The sequence below is a fragment of the Ambystoma mexicanum genome, chromosome 8 (genome assembly GCF_040938575.1).
Source record: "Ambystoma mexicanum isolate Mex_15411 chromosome 8, UKY_AmexF1_1, whole genome shotgun sequence".
NCBI lineage: Eukaryota > Metazoa > Chordata > Amphibia > Caudata > Ambystomatidae > Ambystoma > Ambystoma mexicanum.
The window spans coordinates 1,481,524,004-1,481,545,966 of NC_090929.1; the positions used below are offsets into that span (position 1 = coordinate 1,481,524,004).

The window sequence follows — 21,963 nt, forward strand, 5'->3', positions numbered from 1 at the left end:
ACCACAATCTACATTCTTTACTCTATAAAACTGTGTGACTACAGAGATCATGACCTTGGCAGGCCTATGAGGTGGGCCATAAAGGTAAAAGAGTGTTAGCTAATTTGGAGTATTCAAGAAAAGCCTCCACTGTATTGTGCCAACACAACACACAAAAGGGGTGAAAACAGTGATAAACACAGCACTGAGAGCAATCATTACCCAGTGGGCAACCACAATAAACTACCTCAGGCTAATAGTCAGAGGGGTGGTTCAGCTATGACGGAGCTGGAAAGCTAGAAATGATGAATGAACTTCATTTTCCTAAAAATAAAAAAGTATTTATTGAAGCATTAAATAATAACGAGCCCTTGCGAGAGAGAGCGCGTTAGCCACTTTGAAGTACTACTCACAACTATTTTAGAGATTGAGAGTAGGAAGAGGCGATACTCGCCACAATTAGTTGGGCCAACCAGCCAAGACGCTATGTGGGATGATAGAACTTGTAAAGCTGCAGAAAAGAAATTCAATAAGATCATCAAGACTGGGGACTAAAAGGCAGGTTAGATCTGACAACAAAATCTCAAATAAGAAATGGTTAAGAATAAAAAAAGGAAGAACACACTATGAAACAGTGGGCGCTCCTGGAGAAAGCAGTGACCTCAAACTATGTCAACTTTCCCAGGGATTGGTTGCCAGGTGTTTTGAGGCACAGGGGGGCAAGACAAAACAATTAAAATCCGACCGGTTTATGGATGGCCCATTTCCAGGACATGTTCTTTGATCCAATAGCTCCAAGAACTATCATGAAAGGAGATGGTCTAGTTAGCAATATGACATTGTTCCAGGAAGAGCTCATGGTGGCTAGAGCTTTTATCAAATGTTGGAAACCCCCAGGTACTGAAAGCCCGAGTTCAGACATTTTTATGTGGTTTACAGACTGATGATTGCCTGTTCTGGCAAAATGGTTTGAAGTAATTGTCGGATCAGGAGTTACATCCGATTAATGGAAATGAAGTTTGATTGTGCCTCTATTTAAAAAAAAGGTTTTGTTTGTGTTCCGTGCTGTTATAGGCCGAGTTCACTTTTTTGTAAATGTCTGCTATACAGATTGGAAGAGTGGGCATGTAGTAATTATATTCTGAAGCCCTACCAGGAGGGTAGATCATTGCTTAACTCTTGGAAGGTAATGGAAGGGCGAGAATGTGTGGCCTTTTTAGATTTAGAAAAAGCTTTGAATCTGTCAATAGAAACATCTTATGGAACAAGCTAAACTCAGAGTCCTTTTAAATATTGTACAATTGTGTTATAATGACACCTCGGCATTGGTTCGCTTGTCGAAGAATGGTGATTTCACAACCCCCTTCGCAAACAATAGAGGGATGAAACATGGTTGCCACTAGCTCTGCTTTTCTTCATTTTATGCTGAGCAGACTTTGATCCAAACGGCAGAAAAGTCCATTCACCACACGTGAAGTAGATACCCTATGGTGTCCTTCTTTATGCAGATGACACAGCCCTATTGGATCTACCCCGGCAGGGTTACAACAGGGTTGCAATATAGATACTTGGGCACCCATAGATTAAAATTCAATAAATCCAAATCAAAAATAGTTGTATTTGGAAAAAAGGGTAAACCATATAAGCAGACCTTTACTAGAACTAATAAAGAAGCAGTGGACGAATATTCATAGCTGGGTCTGACATTCGAGAGAAGTGGCCAATGGTCAGCCCACAAAACAAAACAGCAGGGAGCTTCCTTGGGATTCGAGGGGCTTTTAAAGTTATAGTTCTTGTACTGGGGACGAAGACTGGCTGGACAAATGTCTGGAAGTCTACAAGGATAAACTTTGGGCAATGATTTATTTATTTACATTTTTGAAGCGCTCACACAGCCCGCGGGCATCGAGGCGCTGTTGCAGGAATAGTTTGTTTTTTTTAGTTGCGTAATTGTAGTTTTTGTCTTAGTTGCTTATTTATAACGTGCTTAAATTCCCAGAGGTTTCTAAGCGCGGACCCGGGGATCCAACCTGTGTTGCTTCGTGTCGTCTTGCTTCCAAGGCGAACACTTTGCCGCTGAGCTATCCTCCCGGGACTAGCCCCAAATTTCACTAGCATGATCCTGTATGCTAGTGAAATTTGGGGCTATACAAGATGCAATGCACTAGAAGAGGTACAAAACACATTTATACACCAAAATGGACCCCCCTTCCCCAGGATCCTCGAGTAGTGCACTAAGAACAGAGCTGTGGGTACCTAGTTTAGCAGCACAGGCCAATTTAGATGTTCAATTTGCTTTTTAAAACCCAGTTGGGGTGCTCTACTAATATTAATGCGAATGCAGGAGTATTTGAAATGGCTGTTTCACAGTGTATTTGTAACTATAAGTGGCACAATGCAGGTGTTAAAATGTGGATGGCTTGGTTTAACATACATAAATTGCCATCCCTATTGAGACACGCAAACTGACGCGTATATCCACATAATCAAGGGAACATGTGCACAGTTCAATCTCCCGATTGTAGAAAGTTGTTGCTCCTCGCAGGACTACATGCACTGCCGTTGAATAAACGGAAAAGGTAGAGAAGTTGAAGTCGGAAAGGTGCATGTGAAAAGGGGAGGAAGGAAGACATGAATTATTTTCTTCTAACATGTCCTCGCTTTTTTGGCTCAGGCCTATAACTAAGGGAAAAAGGGCTTACGTGTCAGCTAAACTGTGATTATTAGGATGTTGCATATTGTTTGGATGAGTATGTTAGAGCATCCCTTCCCTTAAGCGTTCCTAATATATCATTATTTTGAGTTAGGCTGATATGTTATTTTAGATGTAGCTGTTTTAGCAAGTTGTGTTTTTTTTAAAAAATTTGGTTTTATCAAGCATTTTCTTCAATTGCACTTATCAGACATTTCTTAAATATATTAATGATTTGACTTAACACGAAAGATCATAACTTCAAACTCCCCCTTCTCCCCCTAGCGACAAAACATTCAGACTTTGGGGTGGTTGCAGTCAGTTCCTTGGGGTGTCACTACGTCGGATTCCTTTGCGGTCATTTGTAGACCTTGAAGAAGGAAGCCCACTCCATTTCCCTACTCGGGGTGATTTTGTGGAGGGCACCTGTAATGTTCTCCATCTCATAGAGGTCCCTCGCTTGTCGGGCCGAAGTTGCTTCTGATGGGAGGGCATCTGATTTCAAACTTATGGTGATACACGCCCTTGCTGTCAGAAGTAAAAAATGCATCATATGGGGGACACGCCTCCAGCGATCATCTTGTTATTCCAAACCGAACAGGACTAATCTAGGGTCGCATTCATGAGGAATTCATTCAATCTTTCTAATCCAGGCTAGCACCTCTTTCCAGTAGGCTTGAGTTTTCGGGCAGGACCACCACATGTGCCAGTAGTCGGCCTGGGTCCCACAACCTCTGCAGCATAGGGGGCTCGCTTGTTCGAACATTTTGGAGAGTCTTTGAGGGTCAAATTGCCACCTGTGTAGCAATTTCATACCATGCAATTTGTATTGGGCTGAAATCGAAGTTTTGTATGCTGCCTTGCACATTTGAGACCATAACCGGTCCGACATCATCAGGCCCATGTCCTTCCCCCCCCCCCATCTTCTTCTTAGACCGTCTGTTTACTTCCTTCCGCTTCTAGCAGGGCTGCATATAGCCGCGAGACGAGGCCTTTGGTTTGAGTGGATTCGCTTAGCATTTTCTCCATGGTTGCGAGTTCTCTCTGGAGTTTCTCCTTCCATTTTGAGGCCATCAGTATTCCTTTTAGCTGCAGGAACTTAATCACTTCTAGGGGCCTTATCTGCAAACCGGATTCCAAGTCCTAGATTGTTATACAACCCTGTGCTTTTATAATTTGTCAGATTCTTTCAAGCCCTGCCTCATACCAACTCTGATAGCGCTGGGGGTCTGAAATTTCAGTTCTCACAGGGGGGAGCCGAAATGCAGCTCATCTGGGATGGCTACGTCGTAGTCGTTTCAGGTCTCCCTTATTCCACCATAACTGCAGTAGCGCTCCCACCGCAAAATGATTGATGACTCCACTGGGGAAAGATCTTTTCGGAGCCCAGATGTTACGCTCACCTGGCTCCCACAGAGGCGTCGATCTGGACTGGACTGCTGCGGTCTCCACCAATGTGACGCGTAGGGCCGAGATGACGGACTGGACTGGCCCTCCTAGCTTCGTTTGCTTGGCCCGTAGGAATAGTCTTCTGCAAGTGGAGAAAGGGAATTAACCACCCATGGAGTTGAGCGTAAACCCCTCCACCCCGCTGTTCTCCCCACTGATCACCTTGGATGTTCCCTCTTATAGTCTCACCTGATGATTTGAAAAGATGAGCTCTCCATCCTGCATTGAGCGCAGTGGCGCGTAGATAACCAGTTGCTTCACTGGCTTGAAGGAATTGGTGAGTTCTAGGGCAATATTGACTTCGATATTCCTGGCAAGACGCCGTAAGTATGTAGTTCGTAAGAGTTCAAATGCCTGACTTTCACTCTTGTCCGATTCCTTGCAGGTTGCAGCTTGACCCTACTGAAGAGTTCCTCGTGGCAACCGGTAATGTTCTGGTAAGGATTTGTATTATCCAACACAGTTTGACAAAATAATGTCCATATGTAACCTGTTGCTTTCTCCCCTATTCAGGCGCTGAGAGAAAGTATGAAGTCTCGGGGAATAATGCCTCCGGCAGTAAAATCAGGTAAGTCTTTTGTGGTGAGGAGGGTTCCTCTTGTTAGTCCCTTGTTTCACCTTGCTGTCCTTTTGTTTCCCCTTAGGGGCCGGGGTTCAGCTAGGATGCAGTGGAAGCTGCGCCGACCCGTGAAGAAGAATAGTACCCCCGGTGGTAAAATCAGGTAAGTCTATGGGGGTATTCCTCTGTGTATTCCCTTGGCTCACTTTGCTGTTCTTGTCTTCTCCTTAGGTGCCGGAGTGCTGCGGTAACATGCAGGAGGATGCAGTGAAATGTGAAGGTGCTGCAAAGGCCGGCGAGTTCAGCGCGGCGCTGCAGCAGGCGAGGCGACGGGCATAAAATAACCTCTTTCTTCCAGCTCAAAGGCACGATGGATCGGGAATTCAGTTAAGGATCAAAGGTATTGTTCTTGTTCTAACCTTTTCTCCTTCTTTCTCCCTTTTTCTAGGAGCTTCAAACTTGAGGCAGGCGTGGCAGAAGAATGGATGTAGACTTGCAGGCGCGGTGAGCGTTACGCTGCTGGATGCAGAATAACGCGAAGCGTGTGCTGCTCTTCGGGCGTGGTTTAAATAGCCTCCAAAGTAGTCCCAGGTAAGTATTCCTCCCCAGCCCCACCCGAGTAAAAAAATAGTCCCTAGGTGAAATAGTCCCTTCCAAGCCTCGTTTGGCTTGGAGCTCTTGCAGCATGGTCTACATCAGGTAAGTTTGAAGAATGGTCTGCATCAGGTAAGTTTTAATCTATGAGCCTAATAGCCCCTAGTGGGGGTTGTTGGGCTTGCTTGGGGCAACTTGATGCCTGCTTCCGGGGTTGCTGGACTTGGTCTGGGTCCCCGGGGGTAGGCATCATGACACCAGAGCCATTCTCCTAGTGTCACTGGTCTCATTAGATGATTTTCGATGGCCACCCACTGTTTCTGCTTATCCCCTATCAAGTGGGGCACTAGGGCCCGGAGTTGAGCTGCTCAGTAATACGCGTACATGTCAGGCAGCCCCGTTCCTCCTGTCTCCTTTGGTTGGATTAAGGTCCCATATGCTAGATGCTGCTTTTTCCCCTGCTATGAGAATTTAAGGATCATTGCTTTCAAATTTGCGAAGTGGGCTCTTGGAATGACGATCGGTAGCATCTGGTATTGATAAATAATTTTTGGGAGGACTACCATCTTTAGGGCATTCAAGCGGCCCATCCAGGTCATCGTCAGTTTAGCCCATCTTTCTAGGTCGTTGGTTATTTCTACAAGCAATGGGAGGAGGTTCGTCACGTACAATGTTTCTGCGACCCTTGTTCATTGAGTACCATAGGCTATGGTGTTCTGTTTGCATTCCACCTGGGAGTGTGATATTCTGGTCTGTGTGGTTAGGGGCCTTATGTGAGAAGAGCGTCGATTTAGCTACATTCACTTTTAGCCCATCCTAGTTGCCAAACTCCTGTATGGCCTGCAAACTAGTGGTACGGGCATCCGGGGGTCAGTTAGGTATAGTAGCAAATTGTCAGCAAACAGCGCCAGCTTGTACTCCGCTTCCCCCACCCTGATCCCCTTGATTGAATTATCTTGCCTTATGATGTTGGCTAGTGGCTCAATGGATAAAGCATATAGGAGGGGCGATAGAGGGCATCCCTGCCTGGTCCCCCTGGACATCCTGAATTCCCCCGAGAGTTAACCGCCACTTTTCCCCTTAGGGTTTTATACAGGGCCCGGATCCCACGTATAAACCGATCCCCAAATCCCATGTTCCTCAGTACAGCCCAAAGGAAGCCCCACTCAACCCTATCAAAAGCCTTCTCTGAATCCATGCTGAGGAGTGCATGATCCCCGTCGAGTCCTTTGGTGTGCTCCATAATATCCAGAGTCTTGCGCATCGCATCCGGCCCTTGCCTCCCTTTTATAAAGCCCACCTGGTCTGGATGGACCAGGTGGGGCATTATCTCCTCCATGCACGTGGCCAGGACTCTCGTACACACTTTAGCATCTGTATTCAGCAGCGATATTGGTCGGTATGACTTACAACATGAAGGATCCTTCCCTGTTTTGGGAAGAACTACTATCTGGGCTGCTGAAAATGATGGGGGAGCCAATTGGGACTCTTGTATATAGTTAAAAAGGGTGGCTAGGTGAGGAGCGAGTCTCTCCCTAAATTGCTTATAGAATCCCATGCCATAACCGTCTTCTTCCGGGGCCCCTCCTGGGGGCAGCCTCTTTATTGCTGCTTTCACTTCATCTGGTGTTATGATGGAGTCTAGCTGGGACCGCTCCGTGCCTTTCAAGCATGTCTGACCCACCCTCTCAATATTTTCTCCCATCTCTTTTTCTGCCCGATTTCCCTCTGTGGTATAGAGATTCTTATAATATTTCGCGAACTGACACGCTATGTCACGGTGCAGATCGAGCCCATCCCCCTTCCTCCGTTTTGATTCCCTCGACCCACCTTTCTGCTCTCTGGGCCCGAAGTCTAGAAGCTAGCATTTTGTCGGCTTTGTCCCCCTTTTCATAGAATTTTTGTCTTAACAGCTTCAGTTTTCGCACTACATCTCCCTTCCCAAGGGATTTCAGATCTTCTCTCTAAGGGTTGCTAGATGTTCTGCACGGTAAGACCCCCGAGCATGTAATCTTTCCTCGAGCTTTGTGATTTCTCCTCTAAGTCTGTCCTCTTGAAGCTTCCTCTCCCTTTTACACTTTGTTCCTTCCCTCATTAGATGGCCTCTCCACACTGCCTTTCCAGCCCCCCCATACCGTACTAATGTTCACTTCCTCTGTTATTTATTTGGAAATATTCTTCTATAGCCGGTTGTAGCTCTTGGGCATAAAGTTTGTCTCTCCATAGGGAATTGTTACATATCCACCTGGAATCCTGGTGATTTAGCCCTTCCATTTCTACAGTTGCTGTGACCATGTTCCGGTCTGACGAGCCTACAGGGCGAATCGCACTATCCTGGATTCTAGATTGGACGTCTTTATTAACCAATAGGTAATCTATTCTAGTGAAGGTCCCGTGGACCTCTGACTTGAACGTAAACCCCCTTTTATTTGGGTTGCAGGATCTCCAGACATCCACCAGTCCCTCCCTGTTTATTTTAGCTAGGAACCTACTGGTCTCCTCCCTGAGGTAGCTGCTGGTGGTTACCCGTGTAGCCTGTCTGTCCAATTGGAGGTCCGCGCAGCCTCTACCACTGCCCATTATGGAAGACAAGGCTGCCTCATTAAAGGACCCCTGACCTTGATTGGGGGCGTATACCCCAGTGAAAGATATCTGCATGGATTCCCACTAACACCAAACTATTAGGAGCCTTCCCCTCCATTGACCCTTCAACTAGTGGATTAATCAGTCTAATTCGCTTATTTAGCATGAGGCTCACTCTGCCTTTTTTATGCTCCCCGGACACCCAGAATGTTTGCTCAGATCCCCTTTCCCCTCAACGGTTTTTCCTCCCCAGGTTTCATCCTGGTTTCCTGGATGAACAGGACATCTAGGGCAGCTCTACCGAATTCCCTTGCTAGGAGAGACCTCTTGGTGGGGGAGTTTAGCCCTTTAACATTTAGCGTGCCCACTCTCAGAGTTGTTTTCTCGGGACCTGTGCTAGCGGGCCCTGCCATTTCTATGGTGGGACCCATGTTTCCGAATCAAGTCCTCTGCTTAGTTTTGAATGGTTTGCCTTCATCTTTACCACCCTGTTAACTTTGTCTAAACGCTTGTCTCCCCCACCCCCTGAACAATAAACTTAGCTAAAGCTATTAACTGAGCCACAGTCATCTTATGAGACCCAGGCCCTTTGTGTCGAGATGCCCTTAAACTGAGGGCCACCAGGGTTGATATTCGTCCCTTTCTGGGGATCTCTTTTCGCTAATCTGATTTGCTTTTCATGGTGATGTGTGCGTAGCGTAGTGTAGTTTTGTTAGTTTGTTGGTGTCTGTGCCTATCACCTTGTGCAGCCCTTTCCTCCCATACCTTTTCAAGATGGATTCGGTGGGGGGGAGGGGAATTCGCTGGATTCGGCTTAAAGTACTTCCTGCCCATCTTTTCCGTCCAGTCAGTAGGTCGTTCCTGTTGGGGGTTTGGGTACCCTGCGGGCCTGATGGGCCCCTGGCGCCGCGTTGGTCTTGCAAGTTTTTCAGGACTTGCTTAGCTTCTTCGGGTGTGGTTATCCTGTAGTCTTCTCCCCTAAATTCAAAAGTCAGGTCGAAGGGAAAGCCCCATCTGCAGCAGACTCCCTGCTCAGTTAGCCACAAGGTGAGCGGCCTGCATGCTCTTCGCCTTCCTAATGTGAAGCTGGACAGGTCTTGGAATATTTTTATTTTACAGCTTTGGAACTCGATGTCCTGCCTTTGCTTCACCTTGACGAGAATTTCTGCCTTCTCCTTGTAACTGAGGAATTTCACCACAATTGATCGGGGACCACCACCAAAGGCCTTTCCCCCTCTGTGGGCCCTTTCGATGTGCACTTCTTTCCCACCATCTTCATCAAATAGGAGGTTTACTATGTCCTGCACCTTTTTCTCAACCAGTAGGTAGGGGGGGGGGGGTTCTCCTTCCTTTTCCACCAGTCCCACTATTCGCAGGTTGGACCTTCTCTCCCCATTTTCCATGTCGTCCATTTTTAACGTCAGTTTTTCTTCTTGTATTTCTATACCCGTCATTCTAGCATTTAGTTTCCTTTGTACTACGTCCATATTGGTCAGATTATGTTCCAGGTTTTCGACTTTGTCTTCTATGCGTTCAATTTTTCCTCGCAGCTCCGATATAGATGTCTGGATGCCTGAGCGTAGCGCCCTAATTTCCACCATGATCCCAGCGATATCGTCCTTTGTAGATGCCATGCTCATTTTGGCGGTACCTTCCACAGTGATAATCTGCTCACTTTGGTCGGTCCTTCTATATTGCTGTAGCCTGTCTGTGCTGGGTTGAGCTCTGAGCCTTTCCCCTCCTGATGAAACTTTCCTGGTGGTCCTCCCCTGATGACTTTCCCTTCTGGTCCAGGATTAACCGTTGTCGGGGTGGTGTGGTCCACAGGGTTTATTTCACTTTGCTGTGAAGGGCCGCTCTCCAGGTGCGAGGGAGGGCTGGGCACTTTTCCTTATTTGTTATCTCAGGGGTCCTGTCTTCATGGACTCCTTTAATTGTCCCTCTTCTCCTCCAGGCTTGTACTATTCTTATTGAGGGGGTTGCCTGGGCTCACGGAGCCTGCGTGCCCCCTCTTCGTGTGACCCTTGTCTCCCTGCTTTTCCTCTTTTATCTCCTCTTTCTGCTCCCCTCCTTATTTTTGCCACCCATGTGGGTTCGCCCCACCCTCCTCCTCCCCCTCCTCCTCCTCCTCCTTCTCCTCCTCCTATTTGCTGGCACTCTTGCTGCTGAGCTTTGCAGCCCCCTCGTGGCAGCCGGGTTCCCTTTTATTTATGTGCTGTGGCTCTCTAATGTCTTAATGGGTCTCCCCACGGCTGGCCCCCGCCGTTGCTTATCCGTGTTCCGGTGCTGCTTGGGGTCAGGGCTGATCTCACCTTTATTTTTGTATCTCGTTGCTGCACTCCTCTGATCTTTTGGTTGTCTCACCCCTCGGAGCGGGCTGTGGGGTTACTCTCCCACTTTGCAGTGGTCTCTGTGGGTATATTCCGGTCATGTCTCCCTCTCCGCGCTTCTGCGTAGTGAGGGCTCCAGAGCTGGGGGAGGGGGGCCTACCAACCTTCTGGCCCCTAGTATCACATCCTCCTCACCTCACGGGAGCCTGTTGCTGGGCATTGGGAGGCTACACCTCCGCTTCGGCATAACTACGTTGCCCTCCTCAGTGCCCAACCATCGTTATTGGGCTCACAGCGCTTGCAGCTCAAAGTGCGTGGGGCCTCACTCAGCTTCCCCTCTGCCTTGTCATTCCTCATGCCCAATCACCTTGTCTTGCCGCTCGGGTGCCCCGCTAGTTGAAGGTGCTTTTTCCTTCTTTCACACTGCACCTCCGCGGCGACTCTATCCCGATTCCTCCCCGCTGGAGCCGCATCCACCAGGGTTTCTACTCATCTGCTGGCTTTGCAGCTCTGGGGTCCGGTTTGCTGGCCCTTGTCTTCCCCTTCTTAGATCGAGGAGTCACTGGGAGGCTAACTGCCCTCCACAGTGCACCCGAGTCCTCTCTCGGGCCGACCTGCTTTCTGCACGCTTTTTCCACCCTGGCAACCTGTAGTTATGGCGCTCTGTCCCTCTTGGTGTTTCGGTTCGCGCCTGGGGTGTATTGGCGAGTTTTGACGTATGGTGGGGTCCCCCCAAGGGAAGAGCACCAGGCTTTTTTCCCCAGGGCCGCGTTCCGTCAGTTTCAGTTCGCGGCTCCTTCTCATTCGGCCGCCATATTTCGGAGCTCGGTAAGGGGGGATGGGCGCCTATGGTTTCTCTGGGATTTCTTCCCCTAAAAGCTGGTTTTGAAGATTCTTTCTTCTGCCAGTGGTTTCCGAACCGCAATATCGTACTTTCCTGCAACGTTTCATTTCTAGATTAGCACAATTGCATCTCATATTTCCCCTCGGGACCGGGAGCAGCACCTTAGGCAGCCATTACCCTCTGCGCCTCCTGGTGGTCTCTTGTGTTTTATTTTGATGTCATGTGGGTATGACGGCATTACATCGCCAGTATATATTTTGATGAGTTTTTTGCCAAAACATTTTTCAACAAAAAGCTAAATTGAAAGAAAATAGGGGGGTGGGTAATGGCATATACGTACTAAGGGCAGGGGGGACAGGGACTAAATAATAGGTTATGTGAGGTTTGGGGGAAGACACCCCCAAAAATATTTTTTACACATTTTGTAGAACGAAAAATGTGGCAAAAAAAGAATCAAAAGGATTACTGGCGATTTAACAACATGGAAGCGCATTGTGTATTGTAATGGAGAAATATGAAAAAACATTTAAACTGAACCGAAACTCGACTAAGCCAACAATATCAACATGATGAGACTTGCAAAAGGCCACAAATGCTGTCACCATGCTGGTCACCACACTTAAAAAACAAGATCACGTGAGGTTGATCCGCAAAACACACCACTGGCACATCATGAGAGTTCTACATTCTATACCTTACTTTCGAATGTATAGCCGGCACATGTAGGCATTAGTAAAACAAAGATTGGAAGCTTCATTGTCTTGGTCATCCACACTATGGTCCTCTCCATGATGCCGCCACTGAGATAAGGTCCCTTCCCTCTCCCACCTCGGCCACTAAACTCTCTGGGCTCATCTTTTTACCTGCACAGCGACTCTCTGTGCACAGAGTAGCAATTAACCACATTCAACCACCTCGCCGCTCTGGAAATGGGTTTGAGGCACGGTTTTAATCAAATTAAAATAAACACGTCACGGGTGAGATGGCTCAGAAAATTAAGCGCTCACCCCCGACATCTGTATTCAGCCTGCAGGGCACAAAATGTAATGTCGGCAGGTCCGGAGGTATAAATTCCATCTTCAGGGATTAGTCATTTCATCTATTAAATTTGGTGCTTAAAGTACCTTAAATATTAATTCTTAGCAACACAGCACTTCCATGCAGGGTACAGATCTCACCTGCACTATATTTACATGATAAAAAACAAGGAAGTCCCAGTGGGCTCACTTATCCCCCCATTAATGTGTGGGCTTGGGAGCCCCAAATGACCAATGAATATTTGCCAGTCAACACGAATTTTGCTGGGCACTTATGGATGTTTGTGGATCACTTTAAAAAAATGTTTGCCCGGGTACATCATTCTCCAAAGCGGGTTCTTCACAACTATAGTTATTGTGATTTGTGCAATCAACACATGGTTCCAGCAAGGGCCAAGCAAATTCTATCTGCTCAAAAGAAAAGGTGGTAAATCGTGGTCATGTTTCAAATCCCTGCCCCTACTGTACGTTTTAAGGATATTGCAGGGGACTTGCAAAATCCTTTTTATGTATGGCAGGGGGTATTTTATTCCTTATACTACTTGGCCACACACTGTCATTCCCGTCTCTTACATAATGTAACAGATATTCCATTTGCAGACCCAAATAATCAATATAGAATCTGTTTGGATGATAAAAAAGCTAAAATGCAGCTCCTAATGTGTTGCAGACAAATAGTTCAAGCAGTTTAATAAAATGTATCGAAAAAAGTTTTCATTTTGTACTTAGTAATAGCATGCAGATTATTGCTCACAGGTGATAAACTCCAGCAGTGCACACATTAAACATTCTACCATAAACAGTTTGTCAAACAATGGCTGTAAAGTGACACAGAAAACTATTCTGCAAGCATGGAATTTAAAACGCTTTTCACGGCTTTAATTAAGTGCTGCAGTGACAGCTGGAATTCTCTGTGCTGGCTCAAGCAGCAGGCATTTTGATGCCACCACTGGTGCATAATAACAGATTACAGAGCAGTTGTGATGTCATTTTTTTATTACAGGTCATTTGTGATTTCACAACTAGTAAAAGAATTTGTCTTTTTATAGCATACTTTCCTTGTTAACACTTCACTAAAAATTGTTTGAAACTAAAAGATGGAAAATATTAGAAACGGGCAGCCAACAAGCGTAAATATAGTGCGTAAACCCAATGCCGGTGAAGAACGTTTACCTGGGTCAGAGACTTCAGTCCAAGTGCGGTGACCACAGCCCCGGTGGTGGCACTTACATAAGCCGTTCCCAGTTGTCTGTAAAAAAAGGCAATGGAAAGAAAAGAACAGTCACAAAGGCAACATGGCCATCGTTTCAAGCGGTTTAAAGAGCACAGAATTCTTGGCAACAATACTGGGTGATTGTCCTTACGACACAGTTAAAGGTGCATCTCCACTCCGGTTCGTATAGTTTACGATTGCGTTGAAGGACTGGTTCACCCACTGCCAAAATACTACGGCCGGAGTCGTTCTGTGGAGACAAAAGATAGCGCAACAGACATCATGGTTTCAATCTTTGCTCGCAACATATCCATTAAGCAGTGGGTTTATGAAATAAAGAACTGCCTGCATTTTCAATTTAAGCAAAGTCAACACGTTAAGCGCCACTCAACAGGCCCAAACTGCTGTAGGGCCCATGCGATTCCTCCTCAAGATCCTTTTACTTTGCTACGAATCTGTCAGGGAAGAGCAAAGTGCGTCCGTGTACAATCCCGATTCCCTGAAGTCTGAGGAACAGCCTTCTAAACTATGGAGCTCATACACAAAAGAGAACCAGTACACAGACCCACCTCAGTGCAGCCGATTCACAAAGGGAGCTAAAGGTCCAAAACACTAACTTTTTAGCCAACATTCGTGAATGTGCCCTATGGTGCCAGCTAGGGCCTTTCCAGAAGGATTCAGGGAAATACGGGCCATTTACAATTCTAAGCTGGTGCTCTTTAGACATGTGCAAATTACAATTCCGAAGGGGTTCAAAGAGCATCCTGGTAAACAGAAATCAGCCCTTATTTCTAGAGTCATACCTCAAAGATCAAGTCCCTGGAATGAAAATGAAGGAGCTAAAGACAGGAGTAAAGGTATTTCGTCTGTCTTAACACCTTCCCACAATCTCCAGGGCATTTTTGTGATTTTTGAAGGCAGAGGGGGAGCTGGTGGAAAAGTTACGTTTCCGCCTCCCTTTTTTCCCCCTCCACGCCTTCAAAAACCGCTTAGATTCCCATCGTCGTAGTAAAACTAATATATTCCTCTGGAATTCGCCAGTTTCTTTTTGCTTTTTGTTTTTTTTTACACCAGTAAAAAGCAGGAGGATGCCATAGGAATCAATTGTAAACACGGACTGCCTTGGATACAGGTAGGCAGCGTGTACTCCTTTTGGACTGAAGAGTGCAAAAAGGAAGGCATAAAAGTGCTCCCAGCAACATCGTACACCTTCCTTTTCCACTCTGCGATGTAAATGATGAACATTGCCCAGAGAGCACCTGTTTGTGCTTAAGTGCAAATGTAAGTCGCCTCCACCTGGCAATTTTACTCAAAATTATAAAATGAGTTCCTCTGAATTCTCCCCAACAACATGTGCAAGAGATCGGACTATCATTTATACTGTGTGGTGTGGAGGTGTTATGGTTATGGAGGGAGGGAGGGGGTGAAATAGGTTTTCATGGAAAGATCATTTCAGTCACTGCTTCATTGTGGGGGGACATGGGCATGACCATCAGCCTCACTTTACATGGGGTGGTGCATCAAGTGGATTCATGCATTAAATAGAAGTGTAAAAGCAAGACCGAAGGCATTTACCCCTCCATTTAATGCTCCAACCCATTTTGAATCCGTGATAAGACAGAAGAGGAACATGGGGCGGAGACAAGATGTCTGCCGTGCATTCCTCCTTCGTCTTGTCTTGAGTATTTGCAGAGGGCTTCTACAATTTCACAAGACAGTTAGAAAAATGAAAGGGGAAAAGTGAGTTTGCCTCGCGTTTAACTCTTTCCGTCTTCCTCTGCCACGTAAATGTGTACAATTGCATGTAGGCGAACCCACAGCACGTAAATGCTAATGTATGTGGTCCCCTGCATGCAAATTACATTCCTTTTAAATGGATGCTGTATGTGTTCATCCATGAGTCGCTCCTTTCCACAGGTGGAATATAACCCCCCTATGACTGCCACAGACTAGACACTCACACTATGCACACACAAAAGAAAGCAGATATCCAAACAGAGTGATTGCAATTCCTTCAATTTTAAGCAATATGTGATGCCAGCTTTGGGACAAAGGCCTGGTGGTGAGCTGTAATGTGGACCTACCTGTAGAAAGTCAGCATGCAGCCTGTGATGGTCATGTTCATAGGCACCTGGGCAGACATGCGCCCCACCAGGATCATCTTCTCCCCGGTGTCTGGGTGGAAGGCGGAATCGTAGATGTACTTTGCCCGCCAGAGCTGGTCTTCAGTTAATCCTGGAGTGGGTGTCCCAGATCTAAAACCACAAGAAGTTACCATCAGTCCCCCGGACACATACATTCAATTTCATCATATAAGCTCGAGACATGGGGAGAAAAAGCACTTCCATTCCTCTATAATCCTCTGGTGGTCGGGTTCAAGACCACCAGGGTCAAAGGTTTGAGTTTTTATTCTTGTAGAACCATGTTGGTTTAATTGATGAGATAATGATCCGTTGCAGCCTTGTGCGACAAAGGTCCAGACATGGATGAAGCCAATTTAAAAGAGAACACATTGAAGGAGCCACATGTGGTGGCACTGCCCAAAAGTCCAAGACTTCTGGGGGAAGGTGAGGAACTGGATTGCAGAGGTATCAGACGAACTTCTCCCACTAAATCCTCTGACGATGCTGCTGGGGGTCCCCCCAGAGGAAACGGAAATACATAGGTACCCAAGGATGTGGGAAACAATGTTGAGGGCGGGTAGGGTGGCCCTGGCGCAGAAGTGGAAGAGCCCAGAGACCCCCTCCAAGCAAGACTGGCTGAAAAAAGTGAAGAACATGTCCCTGATGGACAAACCGACTGCAGCAGACCTGGGGATGGGACGTTCACCGACACCAGGACAAGGCCCTCGTATGAGAGGGAGGGACGGGGCCAGAGATGTGCTGTAAATAAACCGGGTGCCCATGGCCCAGGGGACAGCGGCCTCAAGTCAGCCGGAAATATGGGCACCAATCACATCACCTCCTAGGATATGAAGAGAACATTCAGAGTCTCCCAAGATTAAAGTTCTTGTTTGGGCGCAGGGATTGGGGGGAGGGTCGGTGTTGGGGCAGGGGGATGGGAGGAGAAGGGGTATGAGTTTAATGGGTTAGTTGATTGTATACACTTCAAATCTGCATTGAACCTGTTTGTAACAATAAGAAAAAGTGAATAAAACCAAAGTTAAAAAAAAAAGAGAACACATTGCATAGCTCTTTGAAACTCTCCCACAGCTTTTAATATGCAAGCAGTAGTGCAGTTAGACACATGAGCATCAACTCATTAAAAATATACAATGCACACGGTAGCAGAGAGGACTAATCAGGCCATCTTTGGCTTGAAGAGCAAGCAGTCCCAACCATCATGACAAAGCAATCAACCCAATGCAACACCACTCCGATGATAAACAGATGTTGTTTTAGATACACGATTACAACGGGGAGTCTGACTTTACATTACAAAGCTTTTGCAGCACCCTGCCATTGATGCTTAAAATCCCAGACACTGCGAGTGGAGCACCTAACAAACGATTTGGTCAAGATCCTTCCTGTTAAAGTTTAATCAAGCGACCAAAATCACCTATGGCATCTGGGATAAAACCAGGTTTGTGGTCCTCTTGCATTATGGCACTATGGCAAACCACTGGAGCCATATTCTGTATTATTTATTTATTTATAGCAGGGCACCAAACCCAGAGGCATAAGGGCACACAATTCCTTAATAATGCAAAACATGTGCTTACTTACCACTGCATCAGAAACCAAAGCAGTGCTATCTTTTTAAAGTTGCACATAATGCATCACGCACACACGCTTCATGTTCCTATCTGATTACTAACATAGCAGTAAGGACTTTATTTCATTAAAAAACACATTTTAAACACAATCAAAGAAAAGGAAAAGCAAGTGGAATTAAAAGGGGCAGGCACATTTTAAGAGAATATGATCTCTTAGTGGAATTAAAGGAAGATTCCAGTTCACATTTTATTGGACACTAATTGGCTGGGATGTACTGGAAACTTTAAAGGTTTATTCAAATTAAATTTACCTTACAATAAAGTCCCTTGATTGTGTTGTATTCAGGACAGACCCCTAAACCCTGAAAGTGGAACAATCACCTTCTGCCTAGAACCTGAGTTACTTTCTACAGTCCAGTTACAAACTGCTTGCCATCACCCCAAGAGCAAAACAGGACTATTAGTTTGAAGAAGAGAGCAATTTGTGCATGTTCATGAAGCAACGGCCCAATGTCTTATTCAAAGTGAGTCCGATCTGTGGGTATGTCACCACTGCCCCTCAAAAAATAACTGCACAGCCTTGTATCTCAATTTCACACACAAGAGCAGATACCGGCCCTTATTTACCACAAAGCACCCTTGACCTCCCTGCTCAAACCCCACCATGTTACACTCCATCCTTCTCTTCTCCCGCCAGGCACGGCCTCACAAACCGCTTATCTACTCAGGTGCCCTGGACTTGCATCTTACAGCACAGGAAATATGTTCTAGAGACCTACAACAGCTGCTACACCTTGATTCTCGATCTTAGCTCCTTTCAAGATTTGTCTGATTGGTGGAGAAGCCACCAAATTCTCAACTGTTGGCAGGAACATAGGGAGGGCAGAGGCGAACAACCAACCTAAGTACTGCTTTCCAAGTACTCCATGTTGTGTGTAGCCTTCTCCAAGCCAAGTTGCAAAAGGATACACATAGCATGGAATGCTTTGAATGGCTGCTCCAAGCAGCAATGGAGATCATGGAGGCCTACTAAAAGCAGTAGGAGAGGGACACAGCATCCCAGCTCGCATCAGGCTGACATGGCACAGACATAATTCACAAAATACAAAATGTACACTGCCCAGAGTTTAGCACAGGATTCGTCCAAGGACTGTGGCTGGAAGCGGCATGCAATGCCTACTCAAAAGCCCAGCTTTGGCTTTCTTAATGCTTGTTACTGTAATCTCTAAAGTTGCCTTTGTTGCTTTTCATCATACCACTTTAAATGTTAACATCATTTGTATGGTTTATCTTGTGCATGCATAAGTTACTTTCTTTTTGGGCTAGATCTTTGACCTGCTCCTTTATACTGAACTGGTGTCTCCAGCAGTGATTACTAGAATGATGCTACGAAACCAGGCATCCTTCATAGTAGGGACATAGCAGTGTAACAAACATTTGAAGTGGGCCCTGTCCTGGACCTGACATTGCTTCTAAAATCAAGAAGTCACAGCCCTTTCTTAGTCAACTTGTCGCAAATAACCTGCAATTATATGTTTGTCATGTATGGCGGGCACCTGGTGGATTAAACTTTCTTTCACCCAAGAGATCGAGCCTGTGCTTGCCTGACTTCGCTTCATTAAAAAAAAAAACATATGTAACAAACCTGTAGTTTTGAATAATTTTCTTTGCATCTTCGAGGGTTTCAGAGGAAAGTAAAATATTTCGCGGGTCGGTCACCGTGAAGAAATGATTGGCTCGTCCTCGAAAAGTGCTCTGGTCCCATCTCGGTTCCTTTATGTTGATATTAAAGGGGAGCTCCTGCTGCATTTTCTGGAAAACAGACAAAACACACAGTGGGCAACGGTGGTCAGCTTCTGCCTCTCATTTCAAAATGGTAATTAACAAGGGGCAAACATCACTAGCACAGAATTTCTTCAAATTTTCCAGTTGAATCTTTCACACAAATATGCATTGCACATTTTAGTGTGACGTTTTGTACTTGCATTATTTATGACACTAAACCCCCATACACACATTTACGGATTTAGTGATACAATTTTTGCATACAATATTTACAATGACCACATCCCAAGCACGCCGCAACATTGGAAAACAAGCAGGTTGCTTTTTATAAATGACCCATTCAGTATCCTAGAAAATCCACATTTTTAGTGTTGGCTATTGGGTGTCGCTGGCAACACCCATAAACAATTGTATTCAAGTACAGATTTTAAGTACACACAGGGAGGAATGGCATATGACAAGGGGCCCAGCGAAATGGCATATGAGGGAGTGGCACGCAGTGTGTAGGTGTGGTTTGGTTATGAGTCTACTCATTCCATGGCCATGCTAATAATCACTATGGTTATTCCGACCCCTTCCTGCCTCTGCCAGACCAAAACCCCTCCTCTTGGGAACTCTATCATCTCGCTGAAGGAGCATCCAGTGTGCTGATGTAAGGCACAGACTGAATGGAAGTTTACGGTCCCGTTTCCGGGGAAGGTGGCGCTTGAGTCCTGCTCCTGGAAATGCCTTCCCCTCTGAGCTTCTCACCTTCGTAACAGAGAGGGGGCCATGTCACTATTGTCCATCGCAGTGGCAGTGCTACGGTTTCTAGTTCATTAAATTTTAAGAATAAACTCACAGCATGATTGTGTGGAGAATAGAAATCACAAGGTCGTCTAACAATAACGAGGGAAAAGACAGTGTAAGACTTTAAATTAACTTTAATTCGACAAATGCAGAGGTTCCAAGCAATCACTGTCAAAGTGGACATACATTCCCTAAGCTGCATCAGTTAGTGCCGGCGGGAACACAGGGACTTTTATTGACTCGGTATCCATTGTTCATATTAGGCTGTCTTTCAGCTAGTCTGATAAAGCAATAGAACCCATCTGGTAATGCCCCGGAGCGTCAGTTACAAACCGGAGCAAAGCAAATCCCAGAAGGTTCTTTTGCTATTAATACCCCAGCACATTATTTTGGGGTACTAATAGAAATTTTTCTAGATCCGGAAACGGCGTGAAAGCCGGTTCACAACTCAAGGGGGGGGGGAGACTGCCATGGATCGGGAAGAAGGGACTACACTTAGTCCCTTTGCGCTTTAGATGGCGATCATTAAAAAAAAGCATAACAAAGTAAACAAAGAAAATGGCCGCCAGGGAACGGGGAGAAGGGACTACACATGGTCTGTTCTCCCTTCCCATGGTGGCTAATCACACGGCAGAGATGCGCCGGGAAGAGTACTGTTCCTGGTGCCAGCGCACGACAGAGCAGCATGGGGTGGGAAGGGGAGCGGATATGTGGAAAAGGAGGTGGTGGGGGGGGGGGGCGTGGGTAGAAGCAGGAGCTGCAGGGAGCTCACTTACCAATGTTCCCAAAGAGGGAAGATAGCTGCCTCACCCTAGGAGGCGGCTTGGAGAGGGGTCTTTGCCCTTTGTGGTAAGGGCCCTGTTCCATGCCTCATTGGCTGGGAGGCACCCACACACCCCTCGCCGGGTACTAATTGACAATTCTGCATTGCAGTTCTCGCACATGGTACATTGCGCACCATCCATGCCCACCGACAAAGAAAAGTGTGTCATTGTTTCCCCTTCCAAAAAGTACGGTCTGTGCCACTTTATTCAAGCATCAACCAAAACACTTCAACACATGGGCAGCTCTGTTGCCAGCTAAAGTTATTATTTTTACATGAATAAATCTGAAATGTACGTTTATTACCAAGTGCAAAGAAAGTGGGTGGCGCAATAGCTTTATTCCAAAATAAGCATATGTGTAGTCGCTTGTAAAGCCATTCCTTGAAGAGAGGTCTGTGAAGAGAGCAGCCCTGACAACATTGGTTCTACTCTAGTAGCATGCCCTTTACTAGATTCCTCACATACATGGTAGTCTCGGACTAATTTCTCCACTTGTTGGTCTGTTCCTGGCCACCGGATAGCCTGCCTTAACAATTATTTAGTGCTTTACATACCTTGATGGCTCACATGGGCTCTGGCTAAAAACTTTCCTCTTAAACCTTCAGGAGGAAACCACTTGTCTCCCCTCATAAGCAAGCAACCTTCTCAACCTAATTAATCAAACACAAGCATCACTGCATCAGGAACAGACCCTCTTCTGATTTGGCAACTTTTCACCCCACATTCAATGTGTTCCTTAGTGTCTCTCAATACATTGTCCTTTAACATGGCCCCATGCAATTTTATTCTTCTGACACCACATCCTGATTCATCTCTATTTCCAACACTTTATCCTGCTAGTCATCATCATCCACCACAAAACAAAACAGATGATGGCTGGAAGGTTTAGAATTCATATTATCTCTGTAATTGCTCTGGGCCGCCCTTCAGACCATCGTTCTTTCCCTGCCAAGCCATTACAAAAGGGGCAAGACCACATGCAAATCAGGCTTGGTCCCACCCTGAAAGGGACAGCCCAACCCAAACTGCTTCGTCACATCCCTTCTCCACAGGACCACAAGCATCCCCAAATGGGTATGCCTAGATGTGGTCCCGAGCCTGCTGGCCCCGAGACCCAGTCTACTCCTCACTGATAACCAACAAGGCCGAAACATGTCTGGGGATGTGACCTAGCAGTTCGGGCAGGACTGCCCCTCTTAGGGCGGGACCAAGCCTGATTGCATATGGTCTTTGCCCTTCTTTAATGGCTTGGCAGGCTGAAGGACGATGATCTGGAGGGTTGCCCAGAGCTGTGTCAGACCTTCCAGCCATCACTTTTTTGTTTTGGTCCCGCCACCATCCGCCTCCTGTTCTTAACTATATTCGTCAACCTGGTCAAACACTCTGCAGCCTTATTCTTTACTGCTGGCACATGTTCAACATCCCATGTGCAATCCTGAAGACTGGCATCCCATTTTCTAATCCTGGAGGACACTTTATCTAGGCCCTTAGTGGTTAAAATCTCCTTTAAAGGCTTTTGATCTGACCAAATGACAAACTTCACGCCCCACAAATAAAGGCTACGCCTGGG

At 46.3% G+C, this 21,963-nt stretch overlaps 1 protein-coding gene across 5 annotated transcripts in view; it reads right to left on the reverse strand.

Annotated features, from left to right (window-relative positions):
* Window positions 1-21,963, reverse strand: part of SFXN3 (sideroflexin 3) — a 163,408-nt gene that overhangs the window by 73,211 nt on the left and 68,234 nt on the right. For all 5 annotated transcript variants that reach the window (XM_069611651.1, XM_069611650.1, XM_069611653.1 and 2 more), the window contains 4 exons: window positions 18,641-18,807; window positions 15,365-15,535; window positions 13,432-13,530; window positions 13,241-13,316 (listed from right to left, as the gene is read on the reverse strand). In XM_069611651.1, the coding sequence (XP_069467752.1) occupies window positions 13,241-13,316; window positions 13,432-13,530; window positions 15,365-15,535; window positions 18,641-18,807 (513 nt within the window). The remainder of the gene's footprint in view (window positions 1-13,240; window positions 13,317-13,431; window positions 13,531-15,364; window positions 15,536-18,640; window positions 18,808-21,963) is intronic.